The sequence below is a fragment of the Anolis carolinensis genome, unplaced genomic scaffold (assembly GCF_035594765.1).
Source record: "Anolis carolinensis isolate JA03-04 unplaced genomic scaffold, rAnoCar3.1.pri scaffold_13, whole genome shotgun sequence".
In the NCBI taxonomy this organism is placed as follows: Eukaryota; Metazoa; Chordata; class Lepidosauria; order Squamata; family Dactyloidae; genus Anolis; species Anolis carolinensis.
The window spans coordinates 1,193,602-1,210,554 of record NW_026943824.1 but is presented as its reverse complement, the minus strand read 5'-3'; the positions used below and the strand labels follow the sequence as shown (position 1 = coordinate 1,210,554).

At 45.0% G+C, this 16,953-nt stretch overlaps 2 protein-coding genes across 2 annotated transcripts; one reads left to right on the top strand and one right to left on the bottom strand.

Annotated features, from left to right (window-relative positions):
- Positions 1-15,004, top strand: arpc1a (actin related protein 2/3 complex subunit 1A). Its single transcript, XM_062964482.1, has 10 exons — positions 1-138; positions 1,494-1,598; positions 1,916-2,020; positions 3,060-3,282; positions 3,369-3,476; positions 12,134-12,346; positions 12,475-12,550; positions 13,139-13,332; positions 14,437-14,527; positions 14,637-15,004. The coding sequence occupies exons 2-10, from the start codon at positions 1,535-1,537 to the stop codon at positions 14,673-14,675; spliced, it is 1,113 nt and encodes a 370-aa protein (XP_062820552.1). The 5' UTR covers positions 1-138; positions 1,494-1,534; the 3' UTR covers positions 14,676-15,004.
- LOC134294202 (uncharacterized) lies at positions 3,592-8,869 on the bottom strand. The gene is made up of 2 exons (XM_062964481.1): positions 7,100-8,869; positions 3,592-3,871 (listed from the first exon to the last, which is right to left on the bottom strand). The coding sequence occupies exons 1-2, from the start codon at positions 8,645-8,647 to the stop codon at positions 3,830-3,832; spliced, it is 1,590 nt and encodes a 529-aa protein (XP_062820551.1). The 5' UTR covers positions 8,648-8,869; the 3' UTR covers positions 3,592-3,829.
- Positions 15,005-16,953: the final 1,949 nt, after the last annotated feature.

The following is a 16,953-nucleotide window of genomic DNA, read 5'->3' as shown; positions in this document are numbered from 1 at the left end:
GGCGCTTACTTGGGGTAAGGCTCTGCGCAGGCGCAGTACGAGTGTGAAGAGCCGGGCCTACTTTGCCGGCTGCGCCTTCCTCGCAGTAGAATCCCCGGCGTCGCGTTGACTGACCAGAGTCCGCGAGCCCCGGAAAAGGTGAGTGGAACGAAGACTCCTTCTCGTAATAACTGACTAAGAAAAATATATATAAATTCTATTGTTACTATGGTTTCACGAAATAATTGGGCGGAGGAGTAGAATGGGCCTACTTTTCTCCCCCAAGCCTGTTCCTCCTTCATCCCTCTGAGAGGAATGTCTTTCTTTTGAAGGAGGTTGAATATAATCCGAAATTCTTAAGCCATAATAAGTATATTAAAATTCGGATTTTTAAATATTATTTTGGAATATTTGCATACACACATACATAGATACAGTAGAGTCGCACTTATCCAACGTTCTGGATTATCCAACGCATTTTTGTAGTCAATGTTTTCAATATATCGTGATATTTTGGTGCTAAATCCGTAAATACAGTAATTACAACATAACATTACTGCGTATTGAACTACCTTTTCTGTCAAATTTGTTGTATAACATGATGTTTTGGTGCTTAATTTGTAAAATCATAACCTAATTTGATGTTTAATAGGCTTTTCCTTAATCCCTCCATATTATCCAAAATATTTGCTTATTTATTTATTTGCATCTCTTTTACCCCGCCTTTCTCCCCGAGGGGACTCAAAGCGGCTTACAATAAATAGGCAAAAATTCAATGCCTAAAAACAGTGTAAAAACAACAATCTACAAAACAACAATTCATATAAAACAGATACTGTTACAAAATAAAATCACATTATATAAAATTTTAAGCATGTCCAGTTTTAAGCTTATCCGTGGTTCTGCTGGCCCGTTTAACTTGGATAAGTGAGACTCTACTGTATATGTGTGTATACACACACACACACACACACACACACACACATATATATATATACACACACACACATATACACATATAGACACATACACTCATCTTGTTTTCATAGCCTGAAGGAAATGCTATAGAATATTTCTACTAATTTTGTACATGAAGTCATAGAATCATAGAGCTAGAAGGGACCCCAGTCTCCCAGGAAGGACACCATCCAAGCCCTCCCGACGGATGGCCATCGAGCCTCTGCCTAATAATAATAACAGTAATAATAACAATAATAGAATCATAGAGTTGGGAACTTCACTCCCATTATGGTTAATTAATGGTTTTAAATAAACAACCAACTCTATTACTGCAGTCCAACCCCAATCTGCCTTCCTTCCTTCCTCCCTTCTCTCCCTCCCCTTCTTTCTGATTTATTCAACACGTGCAAGTATTTTCATGAAAAATTGCTTGTCCCGAGCTATCAAAATTTAAACAATCCTCTTAAGCATCTGTTATTGAATTTGCTGTCAGTTTTATCAGATTGACTTAGTATTAAAGACAAATGTAAATCATTGCTCCTTATTAATTTCAGCTTTGCCCTGCTTGGAATCTTCAATTCAGTCACCACTCAGAATGTCTCTACATCAGTTCTTACTAGAGCCAATCACTTGCCATGCTTGGAACAAAGACCGAACCCGTGAGTGTTGTCTTAATCGTTACCTATTTTGATTCATGGAATTTCAGATCTTACATAGGATCTCATAAAATGAACATGGCTGTAGAATTCACATAATTAAGTAGGTATTTCCTTGAAATATACTGAAAAAATAGTATAAGGACTAAATAGTCCATTACTAATACTTGTTTAGGAAATAATGTCTATAAAGGTTTTGTTAATATTGCCATACTACCATAATAAAGGGTTAAACTAAATCTTAATAGGGATATATAGGCAGTCCCCAAGTTACGAACAAGATAGCATTCTTTATGCTAATCTGTTTGTCCTCTTGACAGAGATTGCCATCAGCCCTAATAACCATGAAGTTCATATCTATAAAAAGAATAGTAACCAGTGGGTGAAAGCTCATGAGCTGAAAGAACACAATGGACACATCACAGGTAAGAGACACATCAGTGACTGTTGTTTCTATCTTGTGCATTGATAAGAAATTATATGCTTTACTTATATTAGCAAAGGCAGTTCACATCTCCAGGTATAAAATGTAATATATTGTTTTTTCAGGTTCGGAATAAAATAATGCAGTTGACCTGTTCCTTTCCAGGAATATCTGTTAATATCACTCCTCAGTACCTGTACTGGTGAATTCATTTGATTTGTTCCCCATACTCAGTATACATTTTTGCGATAGCTGTGTTTGTATGGATTTGTTACTTTTTAGTACAGTGGTATTGTACCACTGTTTTACATTGTAAATGTGATATTTTCTCTGAAGAGTTGATCCGAAGAGATATAATCTATCCGATGCAATGTGAAAAATGAATTCTGCATAAAAGCAGAGAAATTGATATAAATGTATAATTGGTGAGAAAAACTGTATTTCAGAAATGCATTGGGAGGGACAGGTTGGAGCTTAAGTATCAAGGGAAGAATACATTTCATTAAAATCCCGGAAAGATGCTTTAACATATCCCATTTAAATTGCCAACTTGAGGTCAGAAGTAGCATCTTATAGAAACAGATGGATTTGTATCCAGAACACCTGCGCGCTCGCTATATTTAACTTCTCTTCTGGGGATTTCTTTCTAATCAAGAACTATATATTTTTTAAATAGAAAGCTTAGTCTGTAAAGCACAGTAGGAAGGGAGAAATCCCACATATGTGGACTTATCAAAATCCTTGTCATCTTGCTTGTCACAAAAGCTTAAGTGAGCATAATCTGTGGGATGCCAATTAAAATCTAAGAAAAGTAACAGTACATTGCTTGGGTGGTGTGATGCTCTAGTTTGGGGTTAACCCTTAATTCTAGGTTATGATTCTAAAGTCATGTCAACGAGTGCTTGCAATTAAAATAAGCTGATTTTTCCTTTTGTGCCCTGTCTTAATGAGGACATAGAACTGTTTGTTGTTCTTTGCTTATGAAGTGCCATGTGCAGTGAATACATGATGATAATGATCACATTTTGTCAAATTTGTAGGCATTGATTGGGCCCCCAAGAGTGACCGCATTGTCACCTGTGGCGCTGATCGTAACGCTTATGTTTGGAGTCAGAAGGACGGTGTGTGGAAGCCAACTCTGGTCATTCTGAGGATCAACCGTGCAGCCACCTTTGTGAAGTGGTCCCCCCTGGAGAACAAATTTGCTGTTGGAAGTGGAGCCCGGCTCATATCTGTGTGCTACTTTGAGTCTGAAAATGACTGGTGAGAAAACGAATGTGGTGTAGTGCCAACCCCATTACTTAAATGGCAACACTAGAAAGTCTCTTACTGCTTTTTCTGGTCTCTAGGTGGGTCAGCAAGCACATCAAGAAACCCATTCGCTCCACTGTCCTTAGTCTGGATTGGCATCCCAATAATGTCTTGCTGGCAGCTGGATCCTGTGATTTCAAATGCAGGTAAGAGAAACCAAAATATTTTAGAAAGTAGACTTGGGATGTGTTTTTCAAATCAATAAAAACATTTATGTGTCAGCTCACCACAGCCGCTCCTGAATGAACACACGAGACTCTCTGTGGTATCACCAGGAACTTTTACTGTAGGAAACATGAACATCAGAAAAGCCAAGAATGGGAGGCTCCGGCCAACCCTCCTTTATATACCCTCCCCCTCATTTGAACAGTCTCTTCCCGCTCAGTAAAACCCCGCGCAAATTCCCCGCCAAGTCCATCAGCCGTTTCTCCTCCGAGTCCTGGGACGCAGGTGTCTTATCAATGTCAGTGACCCTGAAACTCAGAGCCACATCCAGGCTCTAGTAGCAGGGTTCTGACATGGCGTCCTCCTCCCCTTCGTCCTGGAAGGAAAAGATTAAACACAACTATTGTTCTCCGCTGTCCAGAGTTCCTTTATACTTTTTTAACAGGCTGCAATGGAATACCGGGTGTACCTTTCCTAGGTCCTTTGGTAGCCTCAGCTCATAGGTCACTTCGTTTATTCTTTTTGCTACCCTGAATGGCCCTATATAGCGTGGAGCCAATTTCTTGGATGGGAACCCCAATTTCAGGTTTTTTGTGCTCAGCCAAACCAGATCTCCTTCGCCCAATTTGTCCCCCTCTCGGCGCCTACGATCCGCAAAGAGCTTGTACTTCTTTTGTGTTTCCCGCAATGCCTCTACCACGGTTTGCCACCCTTGCTTGATTTTGGCCGGCCATTCCTCGTCGGTCTGGCCCTCCCCTTCCTTCCACTCGGGTAGCCTGGGGAAAGGTGCCACCTCCTGTCCGTATACTATTTCGAATGGGGCACGACCTGTGGCCGAATGTACGGCCCCGTTAAAAGCCATCTCAGCAAACGGAAGAAGGTCCGCCCAATCATCCTGTCTATAATTGGTGTACATCCTTAAGAATTGGCACAGTGTCTGTTGGGTACGTTCGACCCCCCCGTTGGTCGCGGGATGAAAGGCCGAGCTCAGGTTCCTTTCTGCTCCTAACAGCTGTAAGAATTTTCCCCAAAATTTTGCAGTAAATTGGACTCCCCGGTCACTAATTATCTTGTCGGGACACCCATGTAGGCGATATACATGCTTCACATACAAATCAGCAAGTTTTTCAGCTGAAGGAAGTTTTGGCAGAGCCACAAAGTGTGCCTGTTTTGAGAATAGGTCCAATATTGTCCAAATGTATCTGTGGCCTCTGCTGGGGGGTAGTTCGCCTACAAAATCCATGGCTACGCATTCCCATGGCCTCATGGGCTCCACCACCTTCTGCAATAGCCCCTGGGGCTTCCCCGGTGGTGTTTTTCCCTCTGCACATAATTCACACTGCGTGACGTATCCCCTGGCGTCTTTCCTCATTCCGGGCCACCAGCATTGTTTGGCCAACAGTTTAATAGTCCTGGTGGGGCCTAGATGACCCGCACCCTTGTTATCATGGTACTTCCTTAACATTTCTCGTCTTAAACATTCAGGAATATACAATTTCTTATTTACAAACACCAAATCCCCACACAATTCTCCCTTTTCTTTGTTTGTTTGTAACCATTTGTCCATTCCATACGCTCGCTTCAACTCTTCCTCCCATATTTCTCCTCCCCCCGTGGAAATGGCAGTACGTTTGTTTTCTTTGGCCGCTTGTGCTCGAGTTAGTACTGCCAGGCCCCATTGCTTATCAAGAAAAATACTCCCTTCAGATTCCTGAATTCCTCCCCCGTGCTGAGGCATCCGAGAGAGAGCGTCAGCGAGTATATTATGTTTCCCCTGGAAGAATCTGAGTCTGAAATCAAAACGGCTGAAATATTGGGCCCATCTAATTTGCTTCGCTGATAGTTTACGAGGGGATCTTAGATACTGTAAATTTCTATGGTCAGTCCACACCTCAAACGGTGTTCCACTTCCTTCCAGGAAGTGTCTCCAGCACTCTAGTGCTTTTAGAATCGCTAAGGCTTCTCTCTCCCAAATCGGCCAGTTTTTTTCTGTATCGCTAAACTTTTTTGACAGATAGCCACATGGCTTCAGGTTCCCCCCCTCGTCTTTCTGTAGCAGAACTGCCCCATATGCCCGGTCTGACGCATCGCAATGTAATACAAAGGCTTTAGACATATCAGGGTGCTGTAGGACAGGCTCCTCAGTAAAACGCTTTTTAAGGGCTTCGAAAGCTTCCTGGCATTCTATTGTCCAGGTCAGTTTGGCCCCTGGGGCCTTCACTTTGGCTGTTTCTCCCCTACCTTTAGTCTTTAACAAATCCGTTAATGGCAAAGTGAGGCGCGCAAAGTCCTTGATAAATGTTCTATAGAAGTTTGCGAACCCTAGGAAGGATTGCAGCTGCTTCCGTGTTTTGGGGGCTTCCCACCCCCTCACGTCTTCTACCTTCGCAGGGTCCATCGCCACTCCCTGGGAGGAAATCCTATACCCCAGAAAGTCTATCTGGTCTTTATTGAACTCGCACTTGGCAAGCTTCGCATACAGTTTTGCTTCTCTCAACTTTTGCAGGACTTCCCTGACTAGTTCTATGTGTTGCTCCTTAGTCCGAGATACTAACAATATGTCATCTAAAAAAACAAAGACTCCCTTGTACAACAATGGATGCAACACTTCGTTGATTAATTGCATGAACGCGGCGCCTCCGCCGCACAAACCGAAAGGGAGCACACGATAATTGAATAATCCGAATGCACAGGAGAAGGCCGTCTTCCACCTGTCCTCTGGTTTAATCTGCAATTTATGGTACGCTTCAATTAAGTCCAATTTAGTGAATATCTGTCCCTCCGATAACTGGGCGATCAAGTCCTTCACTAAAGGTAGGGGGTATTTATTTCCAGAACTGATTGCATTCAGGCCCCTGTAGTCAATGCAGAGCCTCAGCGTTTGGTCCTTTTTGCGCCTGAACAACACAGGCGCCCCTAGAGGGGAATTTGAAGGCTCTATGAAACCCCTCGCTAGGTTTTTATCAATGTATTTTCTCAGTTCCTCCTTTTCCCTAGCCGACATTGGGTATATTTTTGCCTTAGGAAGCTCTGCTCCTGGGACTAGCTCTATCTTCACTTCAACTCTCCGCTTCGGTGGGAAACTGTCTGCTTCCTTCTCATCAAATACGTCCACAAAATCCCGATACTCTGGGGGTAATTTATCTGCCAGTTCTGCTATCCTGATAGAGTCTTCCTCCCCCCTTTTCCCCGGCTCCCTTTCCACTTCCTGGCTCCCTCCTTCCAACTTCATCCTGAAGATCATGCTCTTATCCTCCCAGTTGATTTGCGGGTTGGCCTGCCCCAGCCATGGCATGCCTAGTATAACATTATAGCTGGCTATTTGTGATATCACAAATGACACCTTTCCTTCCCAACTCCCTATCTTACACTTTACATCTTCGGCACTGTACTTAGCTAATGATCCCGATGCTGTGGATCCGTCCAACTGCGAAAAAGCTATTGGGGATTCTAGGTTCGTTCTTTCGCATCCCAATCCCTCGGCTAATTCAGGGGAGATGATGTTCCTGGAACATCCACAATCCACAAATGCTTTGCAGGTTGCTTGTTTGCTGCCACTTTCCAGCTGAATGGGGACCACTATCATGGCTTTGTCCTGACTTACCAACCCCCCCGAGTGGTGCCTCATCGGTGGTTCTTCCTCGGCGCGTTTCCCTGCCACGGCTCTTGGTTTGGGCGGGCCTCCGCCTTCCCCTTTTCTCTGCCAGCACTCGGCAGCCCTGTGGCCCAAACGGCCGCACACGAAGCAGCCCCTCCTGCTGGTGCTCACGTTCCCTGTCGGCTCCGTTCTCCTCCCGGCTGGGGTTGATCCCTCCTTCCGGCTCCCCTCTTTCATCTGCGGCCGCTGCTGTAGCCCTCCTCGGTGCCTCCTCGCCTGGGCCAGCGATGTCTCGATGCGCCCCGCCAGCTGAATCCATCCGCGCAGTGTGTCAGGCTCATCACGATGCACCGCCCAGGAGAGGATCTCCCGCCTGAGCCCCTCTTTGAAGAGTTCTATCTTTGTCACTGCAGACCATTCCGGCACCTTTTCAGCGAGGCATTGGAACTCCTCCGCATACTCAGATACCGACCTCTGCCCCTGGGAGACGGTCTTCAACTCCTCCCTCGCCCGGATCTGCTCCAGTGGATCTCGGAAACGGGTCTCCAGGGCCCCCATAAAGCGTCGGAGTGACCCCAGACATGGGTCGCGCCGCGCGTGTAGTTGAACGTACCAGCTGGCCGCTCCCCTCTTCAACACTGCACCAATGGCCCGTACCCGGCTGGATTCCGTTCTAAAAGTGTGGGCATTGTCCTCCATATAGCCCCTCACCGTGGTCAGGAAAAAATCCAGTTCAGAGGACTCTCCCCCAAACTCGATCCTTAGTTCCTCTCGTCTCGGTAGGGGTCCCTGTGGTGGCAATCCCCAATCCTCCGCCCGTCGCAAGCCCCCTTGCGGGCCAGTGGGCCCCGCTGCTGCTTCCCTTTGTCCTGTGCCACGCCCGGCATTCGCCAGGGGCACCAGGGTCTCAGTTGGGAGCGTAGCCGGGATTATCGGAGGCTTTTCCCCTTCGTCGTCACTCTCCTCCACCCGCGTCAGGCTCGTTTGGATCTTGGGCCGGGCACCGGGCTCCTTTCGCATTTCCCTTCCCTTCGGTGCTGGGAGGTCTGCAAAGCCCTGGCTGCTTCCCATGCTCACGTCCCACATTGAGCTAGCCCGGAGTTCCCTTCCTCGCTCCGGCTCCGCCAAAACCGCCAGGCGCTCCATCGCCCTCGACATCACTGCCAGGGTGGTCTCCATCGCCGACATCCTCTCCTCCAGAAACACCATCTTTTGCGGGCCTGGGGAAGGTGAACCTTCCTCTCCTCCGGTGCTATCTCCCCGCACCACTCCGCGCCTCTGGGTTACCCCATTTGGCTGGGCATAAGCGGTGGATGACGCCAGGGCCGCCAGCTGGTGGAACTCAGCGTCCGTCTCGGGAGTGGCCCTTTCCGACCTTCCTCCTCCGGCGCCCAAGAGCTCTTCATCCTCCACTTGCATGTTACACCTCACCGCTACAGCGGGATGGTGTCCGTATTCTTGGCTTAGTGTCAGCTCACCACAGCCGCTCCTGAATGAACACACGAGACTCTTTGTGGTATCACCAGGAACTTTTACTGTAGGAAACATGAACATCAGAAAAGCCAAGAATGGGAGGCTCCGGCCAACCCTCCTTTATATACCCTCCCCCTCATTTGAACAGTCTCTTCCCGCTCAGTAAAACCCCGCGCAAATTCCCCGCCAAGTCCATCAGCCGTTTCTCCTCCGAGTCCTGGGACGCAGGTGTCTTATCAATGTCAGTGACCCTGAAACTCAGAGCCACATCCAGGCTCTAGTAGCAGGGTTCTGACATTTATGCATTGCAAATACTACTATCTGTCAGCAAGGGTCAATTTGGAGATGTTTGTAACATCGGTATTCCAAGTAATTTTTCATAAATATGCCAGTGTGATAGCTTTGTCACCTTTAGCTTCTGAAAGTGCAAATCTGCAGTGTCTGTCTCAGTGGAGAAAATCTTTGGTTAACTTCAGGTTTGGCTGTTGTCTTTGTCATCCCTTGAGATAGACCAGTGTATTGCTGGTTTGATAACCCCAAAATCTCACTGATGATTTCAAACGTAAAATAAATGCTCTTTAAATGCATGGGTGCTTTTTGATTTTGTAGTAGTTCTACATTTCTCTCATGTTTCACTACACTTTTTATCTGAAGGATGAGGTGCTGCTTAGTATTCTGGACAAATTCCAGCTTGTTTAAATCCCCACTGGATTCTGTCATCTTTAATTGGATGTGGGACATGGCTTGTCCTGCAGCTTATTGCACACCATCTTATTGTCAGTTATCTTGGCTTTTTTTTTGTAGCTGCCCTCCCCGCTCAGCTGCTCTTTTGATGAAGTTCTGATTTGACTCTCCTCATTCCTGTCCCTATACCCTTGAGACTTTGGGACGGAATAGCTTGTTTTGTATAATTAGCCCCGATCAGACGATCCAAGCAACACTGGATATCTTTGCTGTGGTCTTCCTTTCTGCAGTTGGGTTTTTGTGGAGTGCGGTTTGTCAAAAGAATCCCAGCAGGCTGTCTCTGCTGTTTTAATTGGTCTTGGCTGAGCTTGAAGGAAACAGTGCTGCTGGCTGGGAATCTCTTTGCACTTGTAGAACCAACCAGGTCATCTCTAAACCATTGAGCCATGCATTCAGTGGTGGAGTAGTTGTCAGGGATCTAGGCAGTCATTTAGGGATCATTAATATGAATACATATCACCTCAAACTTATTTTTAAGCTCAGGGTACATTGTTGGACTGCAGCTCTCAAACTCCATGATGAGTGCCCAGGTTGCCTGCGGGTGCTTGAAACTACTTCCCCAAGTAAACCTTTTTGTACTCTTATGTCACGAAGGAAATGGAGCAGAACTTAGCTGGAGATATGGAACTCCAAGTCGAGGTGGCAGCTAGCATTTCAGTAACTGGTTTTAAAAACCTGGATTTTAAGCCCTAGTCTCTCTAAAATTTCTATCTATGTGATGAAAGTACAAAGACATCTCAGGTGCTTGTCTGTTGAATCCAATACCCACAATATTATGGCACCTTGGTAGATGCATCCCCGTCTCCTGTTACCTGGGCCTTTCCTAACTGCAGATGCCAAGCCTGGGCTTTTTGTCCAGTGCATATGTTGTACCATTGTGTTGCTCTCAATGAAGTGAAGAAACAGCTTTATAAAAGCTGAAGCAAGAGGAAATTGATAATAAACGCAAAGGCCATCAATTTTTCTGTGGCCCAAATACACCTCTAAACCTAAGTAATGATGCAACCAGGTGAGACCATTCCTTGGACTGAATCATATATTCTGTTCCCTGCTCTAAGAGCTCTGCTCAGAAATCAGTCTATAAATGGAAATCAGTCTTTGCCAAAGGTTAGCTGCACTGACAAGAATCTGAAAGACCTGGAGGGCACCAAACTGAGAGAGGCTGTTATAAATAAAGGAGATCCGCACTTGATAGAAGCTTTTGCTGGGTCTGCAGCGGCATCCGTTCTGTGAAGTAGACGACTTGCTTTCTTCCCGAGGAGATGCTGTTGAAATTCTTGACTTAATTAGAGGTGCAACCTGGGATTTCCTGGGATTTTCAAGAGGCAGCTCTTGACGGTGCCTTGTAGCTTTCTTCGGTGTATCTTTCATCCTTTCTCTCTCTCTGCGTGGGTTAGGAATGTTTGATACTGCCTTAGAATCTCTGCTACGGAGAGAGAGGGGTTCAAGCTCCTCTTCAGCTCCTTTTTAGTTTGGAAGCCTTAAGCAGAGAAGAGAAGAGAAGGCTAGCTAGGAAGAAAGAAACTTACCCTTGATTCTTATAAAAGGCAACATTATTAAATCAAAGGCTTCTTCTTTCATAGTCATGGTTACCTGCCGTTTCTCATCTAGTCCATAATAAGTTATTCGTGTCTAGTATAAAAGCATTTTCTGCCTCTAACTACCATGCCCTATTTCCATACATTAATAGAGTTTGTCTGCCTAGGCTTTTACAAATGTACTTCTTTTAAATTGAGCCCACGGTCACTGTTCAGTCCTTCAGCTAGCTGTTCTAATTTTAAATGACTGGCTTCATTTTTGTTGATGCTTCTAGTTTTGGGTCCCTCCGCTGTCTTGAATACACCTGCATCTTATTTAACTATTTTAAACTCAAGCTGATTTTAAAAAGTGAGCAAAAGTTTGTATTAACACATTATTTTTTGGAAATTACCATTGCTGTGTAACAGGAAGGATTGCAGGCATATATATGAGGCAAACAGCAGCCAAATAAAAATATCGTTAATTTTACTGAAATCTTCTTTTGACTAGCTGCAGGTTTCATCTAATGGAATTTGCTCTCCCATATAAAGTTAAACAACCCTGCTGGCCCTGTTAACTTTTGACTGAGTAAAAATACGTAATCCCTGTTTACTCAACCATTTAATAACCATGCAGATGGGCTAACAGCTGTCCTTCACTGGATTGCTTCTCCTGACCGGCGTATTAACCAGTTGGTCTAACCGAGCATTTGTGACACGGGGTCTGCCTTCCGCGGGCACAGTCACGTACAATGCAGGATGCTGGTTTTTCAGACTGTGTTCCAGGATTCGTTGGCAGCTTATCCAGAGTTTCTGAGAGGAGATTGAAATGCCTTTTTTCCCAGCACTGTGACTGCAGGGGGATGTATTGGGTATATTCAAGGTCTTTCTCTCTCAGTTCATTTGAGGTAGTACAGCTGGCTGGTTTTCTGGATGAATACTCTGAAAAATGTCTTCTCCTTCATGTCGATTCCCATGACTGATGTACAGGAGTCCCTGGGGGGACAGATCTGTGCAGCAAGTCTTCCCTGAAGGCTTCTAGTCTTCTTTTTTTTTTTTTTTTGTTGAACCTGATGGGCCTCATTTATGCGAGTTAGAAAAGATCTAAACTTTGAGAAAAGGCAAGAGGCAAAATGAGACTGAGCCATTTCCAAACACACGTTTGGGAAAGCTCGTTAAAAACTTCTCTAAACTCTGATACGAAAATTTTGTGCAATGTGAAAATTTGTGGGTGGGAGAAGTGGCTGCAATTTCCCCTGGAGACAGACCTGGGATTATCTTCCATTGTCCCGCTTCTTTTTCGCAGGGTGTTTTCCGCCTACATTAAGGAAGTGGATGAGAAACCGGCCAGCACGCCTTGGGGCTCCAAAATGCCCTTTGGGCAGCTGATGTCCGAATTTGGCGGTGCAGGGAGTGGAGGCTGGGTCCACAGCGTCAGTTTCTCCGCCAGTGGCAACCGCCTTGCCTGGGTCAGCCACGACAGCACGGTGTCAGTTGCAGATGCCTCCAAAAACATGATGTAAGTAATGGAGCCAAGGCACATCTGAACATGCCAACTTTTGTCCCAATAAGCTCTTTGCAATGCAGTGTTACATAAGATTTTAATGTGATGCATCACTGACACTTTTTGTGGGGGGGTGGGTGTAGGGTCTCGCAGCTGAAAACGGAGTTCCTCCCTCTGCTGAGTGTGTCGTTCGTCTCAGAGAACAGCGTGGTGGCTGCTGTAAGTGTCTTCCCTTCTTTGACTTGTGGCAGATTAAGGAGGCACCGCACAAAGACAGCCTCATAAGGCAGCCCAAAGCCTTCGTCTCCTAATTAGACCACGATTGTTGTATTCATGAGACTTCCAAAACCTAGAATTTCTTGAGATTTCCCACTGCGTGGTTTACAGAGGAAAATATATAGCATTTGTGTAAACATGAGTATCCGCAACAATGATGTGTTTCTGTTACAAGTTTGTTCATCTTTGTAAGAGACCAATATTGTTGGATCATCATTCCATTTCTGCTCCATGGTCCCTCCAAGGCCCAAGTCATGGTTTTCCCTACTTTCTTTACCCTCAAGCATCCTGAAATGAGAGTTGACTACTGGCCTTCATGGCTGAGTGAGGATCTCCCAAGTGGAAATGTTTAAGAAGCCCTGGTCCAGCATGTTGGCCACAAGGAAGAATTTTAGGACATGGGAGAGCATTGACAACATAGAAAAACGATCACCGCTTAGTTTCACAACTTGCAGGAGAGAAGATGACTGAGCTAAAGACTCGAGCAGTCACTTGAAACCGCCTGCTGTGTTCTTCCCCTTCCACCCCCAGGGCCATGACTGCTGCCCGATGCTCTTCAACTGTGACGACCGCGGTGCCCTCACCTTCGTCTCGAAGCTGGACATCCCCAAGCAGAGCATACAGCGCAATATTTCGGCCATGGAACGCTTCCGTAATATGGACAAAAGAGCCACTATTGAGGATCGCAACACTGCTCTGGACACCCTGCACCAGAACAGCATCACGTAGGTGTCACTAGGGCTGAGCCACGTGAAAGTAGAGAGGCACGGGTGCCACAGGAATGGCATTGCCACTCCGTCTTGTGCCACAAAGTGTCTGAAGGGGTCGATGCAGCAAAATAATAATAATAATAATAATAATAATAATAATAATAATAATAATAAATAATAGGGAAGTGTCCGGCGTGTGATCCAGTACAACAGCCAGCAGAGTGTCTGCTATGGACTCACCTTGTTGTGTTTCAATTATTATTATTATTAACAACAACAACAACTTTATTTATACTCTGCCCTATCTCCTCAGGGGGACTCAGGGCGGATTCCAACATACAAAAGACAAACACTCAATGCTTTAATAAAACAAATAATAATAATAATACTAAAACTTTATTTATACCCCGCCACCATCTCCCCGTGGGGACTCGGGGCGGCTCACAATGTTACAAAAGTAACAGCGCAAATACACCAACAATATACACAGTTTAAAACACAAGAAGATAATAAAACAGAAGTTAAAACAAACACCTACTGACAAAATAATTCAGAATAACCCCACATGTAAACATAAAATTAAAACCAAGCATCTCCTCTTTGGTTTGGCAGGATGCCTGGAGGAGATGGTACTTAGCCCAAGCTGCACGTCTGAGCCCACTTTGTCATATGTGTATGTAAATATGTGTAATTTCGGAAAGTTCATTGTATTCGTCACCAATTGAAATATGTCTTTCTGGGAAGTAACTGAATCAAGGATATCAAACATTAGGGGCCAGCAACAAAGTTCCAGATGCGGGCCTCCAAGTCCTTTTGCCCATACTCTGCCCTAAACTTATGTGGCAAGCAATAAGATTATTCTCTCTGTGCTTGAGATATAGCTATAGGAAGAAGAACATTTTATTGATTAGCCCTTAGGCCATATCAAAGTACCAAGCCAAACAACCAGGCTCGAAAAGACCTGGATACATTTTATACAAATATTAAATAAAACACTTGTAACCATACAATAAATAAACATAATAAAACTGCGTGTGAGATATAGCTATAGATATATATTTGCATTTTGTTCATTATGTGGCTAAATCTGTTCTGTATGACTTTTTTTTTCCAATTCAGCCAAGTGTCTATTTACGAGGTGGACAAACGAGATTGTCGCAAGTTTTGCACCACTGGCATTGATGGAGCAATGACCATCTGGGACTTCAAGGTATGCTGTGTGGGCTTATATATTTAATGAATCTTACACGCTGCTTTGCTGGTCTCGGTTAGGATGGTTAATGTATCTGTGTGCTTCCTCCCTGTGCACCTCCCCATAGACCCTGGAGTCCTCCATCCAGGGCCTGCGCATCATGTGAAGCCCGTCCTCGGCCAGAAATCCCGCACAGACTTGAACAGAGATGGTGAAGAGGGCCACTTCTTGAAGCACTGAGAATACGAGGCCTTGGTGGATTTTCTCTTTCCTTTCCATCCCCCTTAATTGTGGTGAAATGTGCAAATCAGCTGTGATTGTGGTATATATTTGGGTTTTTTATTGTTATTATTATTATTACTGCTATCTTATGGGTTGTTTCATTCCATTCCTTTGCCAAAGCTGCTAGTTTGTGGCAGGAAGTGTGAATCGCTAACTTAAAAGGGGAATTTTATGTAAAACGTGTCTGCTAGAAAATAAAAGTGACAGGACAAAGCTGTGTTCTGTGCATGCTTCCTCGGCGAAATTCCTTCTTGGATTTGGAGGAGAAGTGGGCAGAGACGAGATATGTCCCTTTGTGTTGTCCCTTTGGGTTGCCATGAGTTTTCCAGGCTTTACGACCATGTGCCAGAAGCATTCTCGCCTGACGCTTTGCCCACATCTATGGCAGGTATCCCCAGAGGTTGTGAAGTCTTCAGCGTAGAAGGAAACTCGGGGAGCACAGTAGGTGTGCTTTCCTGGTCCGTAATTTTCCCTTCGACAACACATTGAACATCTCTACGGGGAGAAACTATTCCAAGACACACGAAAATTAGAAAATCTGTGGACCAGGAAAGCATGTTCCGTATTTTTAATGAAATGACCCAAAATTAGGGTGCACATTAGATTTGCATAATACGGTAATCATCATTAGTAATGTATGGTAATATTTCTACATTTCAATGGGCTGGGCTGTGGCACAGCTGGTTAGTAGCCAGCTGCAATAAATCAGTACTGACCAAGAGGTTGTGAGATTGAAGCCTGGGTCAGATTGAGCTCCCGAACATGAATAGGCTAGCTCGCTGTTGACCTAAGCAGCTTGAAAGACAGTTGCATCTGTCAAGTAGAAAATTTAGGTACCGCTTTATGTGGGAAGGCTAATTTAACTAATTTACGGCACCATAAAATGCCAGCAGCGTGCAGAAGAATGAAGAAGTACTCCATTAAGGACTCGGTGTCACAAGTGGATGGTGAAGCAGCAGCTCTCCCTGTGGCCGGAATCGAGCATACCCTTGTGAAGCCAGAAACGGGAAATTGTTAAATTACCTCTGTGTCTGTCTATATATGTTGTATGTCTAATGGCATTGAATGTTTGCCAAGTATATGTGTGCATTGTAATCTGCCCTGAGTCTGTTTCGAGGTGAGAAGGGCGAAATATAGATACTGGAAATAAATAAGACTGCAACTCCCAGCGGACCAGGAATCTGATCCCTATCCCCGCCTGTCCATTCCTTAAAGCAGATGCATTGGACCGGCTTCCAGGAGGCCAAGCCAGTTCAAGCATTGACCAAGAATTCTGAGAAACAAAGTCCAAAACATCTAGAGAACCTAGTTTGGAACAGGCAGAACCATCGCACAGTTCTGAATGTCAGGAAGTTCCTCCTGTTGAGGTGGAACCGCTTTCCTGCTCGCCTTTGCCAACAATGTGATCTGGAGCCGTCAAGAAGCAGAATGATTCCGGGAGCCAATGTAAACATCACAAGTACTCTTCTCCCAAACACTCCTGCTTATTCAGAAGTTCTCAAGATTTCTAAGAAATGCATGGGATTGCCCTAAGGTGCGTGCCGGAGAAGTACATACGGTCACAGGAATGTAACCGGAACGCTTTGCATTGGCCAGCTCTCAAATCTGTGCATGCATCTACATATGTTTCTTCCCGTGTTGGGCGTTGTTTCGCGACCCATTCCATGTCTCCTTCCCTCCCACGTCACTGGAAGGAACATGTCAGTTCTCTTTTTTTCTCGTCCCTTTCAATATGCTTTTAGAGAGAACCTGGGAAGTCCAATGCTCCAAGGAAGAGGCAGAAAGAGCGAGATAAAAATTGTTCACAGAGTCTTATGTTTTATTGCCCTCGTCTCTGATTGTATGTGTTGATGTTCCAAACCCTTGGGTCCAAAGGGCAGCATGAGCAAACATTACGCTGTAATGAATGGTGAATATAGTAGCTGGGCTGCTGTGAGTTTTTCAGGCTGCATGGCCATGTTCCAGTAGCACTCTCTCCTGATGTTTCACCTGCATCTGTGCCAGGTTCTGCTGGCAGTGAGGCAAGTGGAGTGCATACATACATACATGTGGAATCATGTCCAGGGTGGGAAAAAGAACCCGTGTCTGTTGGAAGCAAGTGTCATTGTGGCAATTAGCAAGCTAGAATAGCATCGAGGAGCAATGAAGTTTGCAAAGTCAAT

What these genes read in the sequence shown, in the direction of transcription:
- LOC134294202 (XM_062964481.1), bottom strand. Translation starts at nt 8,647, where the DNA reads ATGTTCATGTTTCCTACAGTAAAAGTTCCTGGTGATACCACAAAGAGT. An exon ending in GGCACCACTCGGGGGGGTTG is followed by an intron (nt 3,872 to 7,099) that starts GTAAGTCAGGAC and finishes TTTTCCTTCCAG; the next exon opens with GACGAAGGGGAGGAGGACGC.
- arpc1a (XM_062964482.1), top strand. Translation starts at nt 1,535, where the DNA reads ATGTCTCTACATCAGTTCTTACTAGAGCCAATCACTTGCCATGCTTGG. An exon ending in TTTGAGTCTGAAAATGACTG is followed by an intron (nt 3,283 to 3,368) that starts GTGAGAAAACGA and finishes TCTGGTCTCTAG; the next exon opens with GTGGGTCAGCAAGCACATCA. An exon ending in CTGCACCAGAACAGCATCAC is followed by an intron (nt 13,333 to 14,436) that starts GTAGGTGTCACT and finishes TTTCCAATTCAG; the next exon opens with CCAAGTGTCTATTTACGAGG.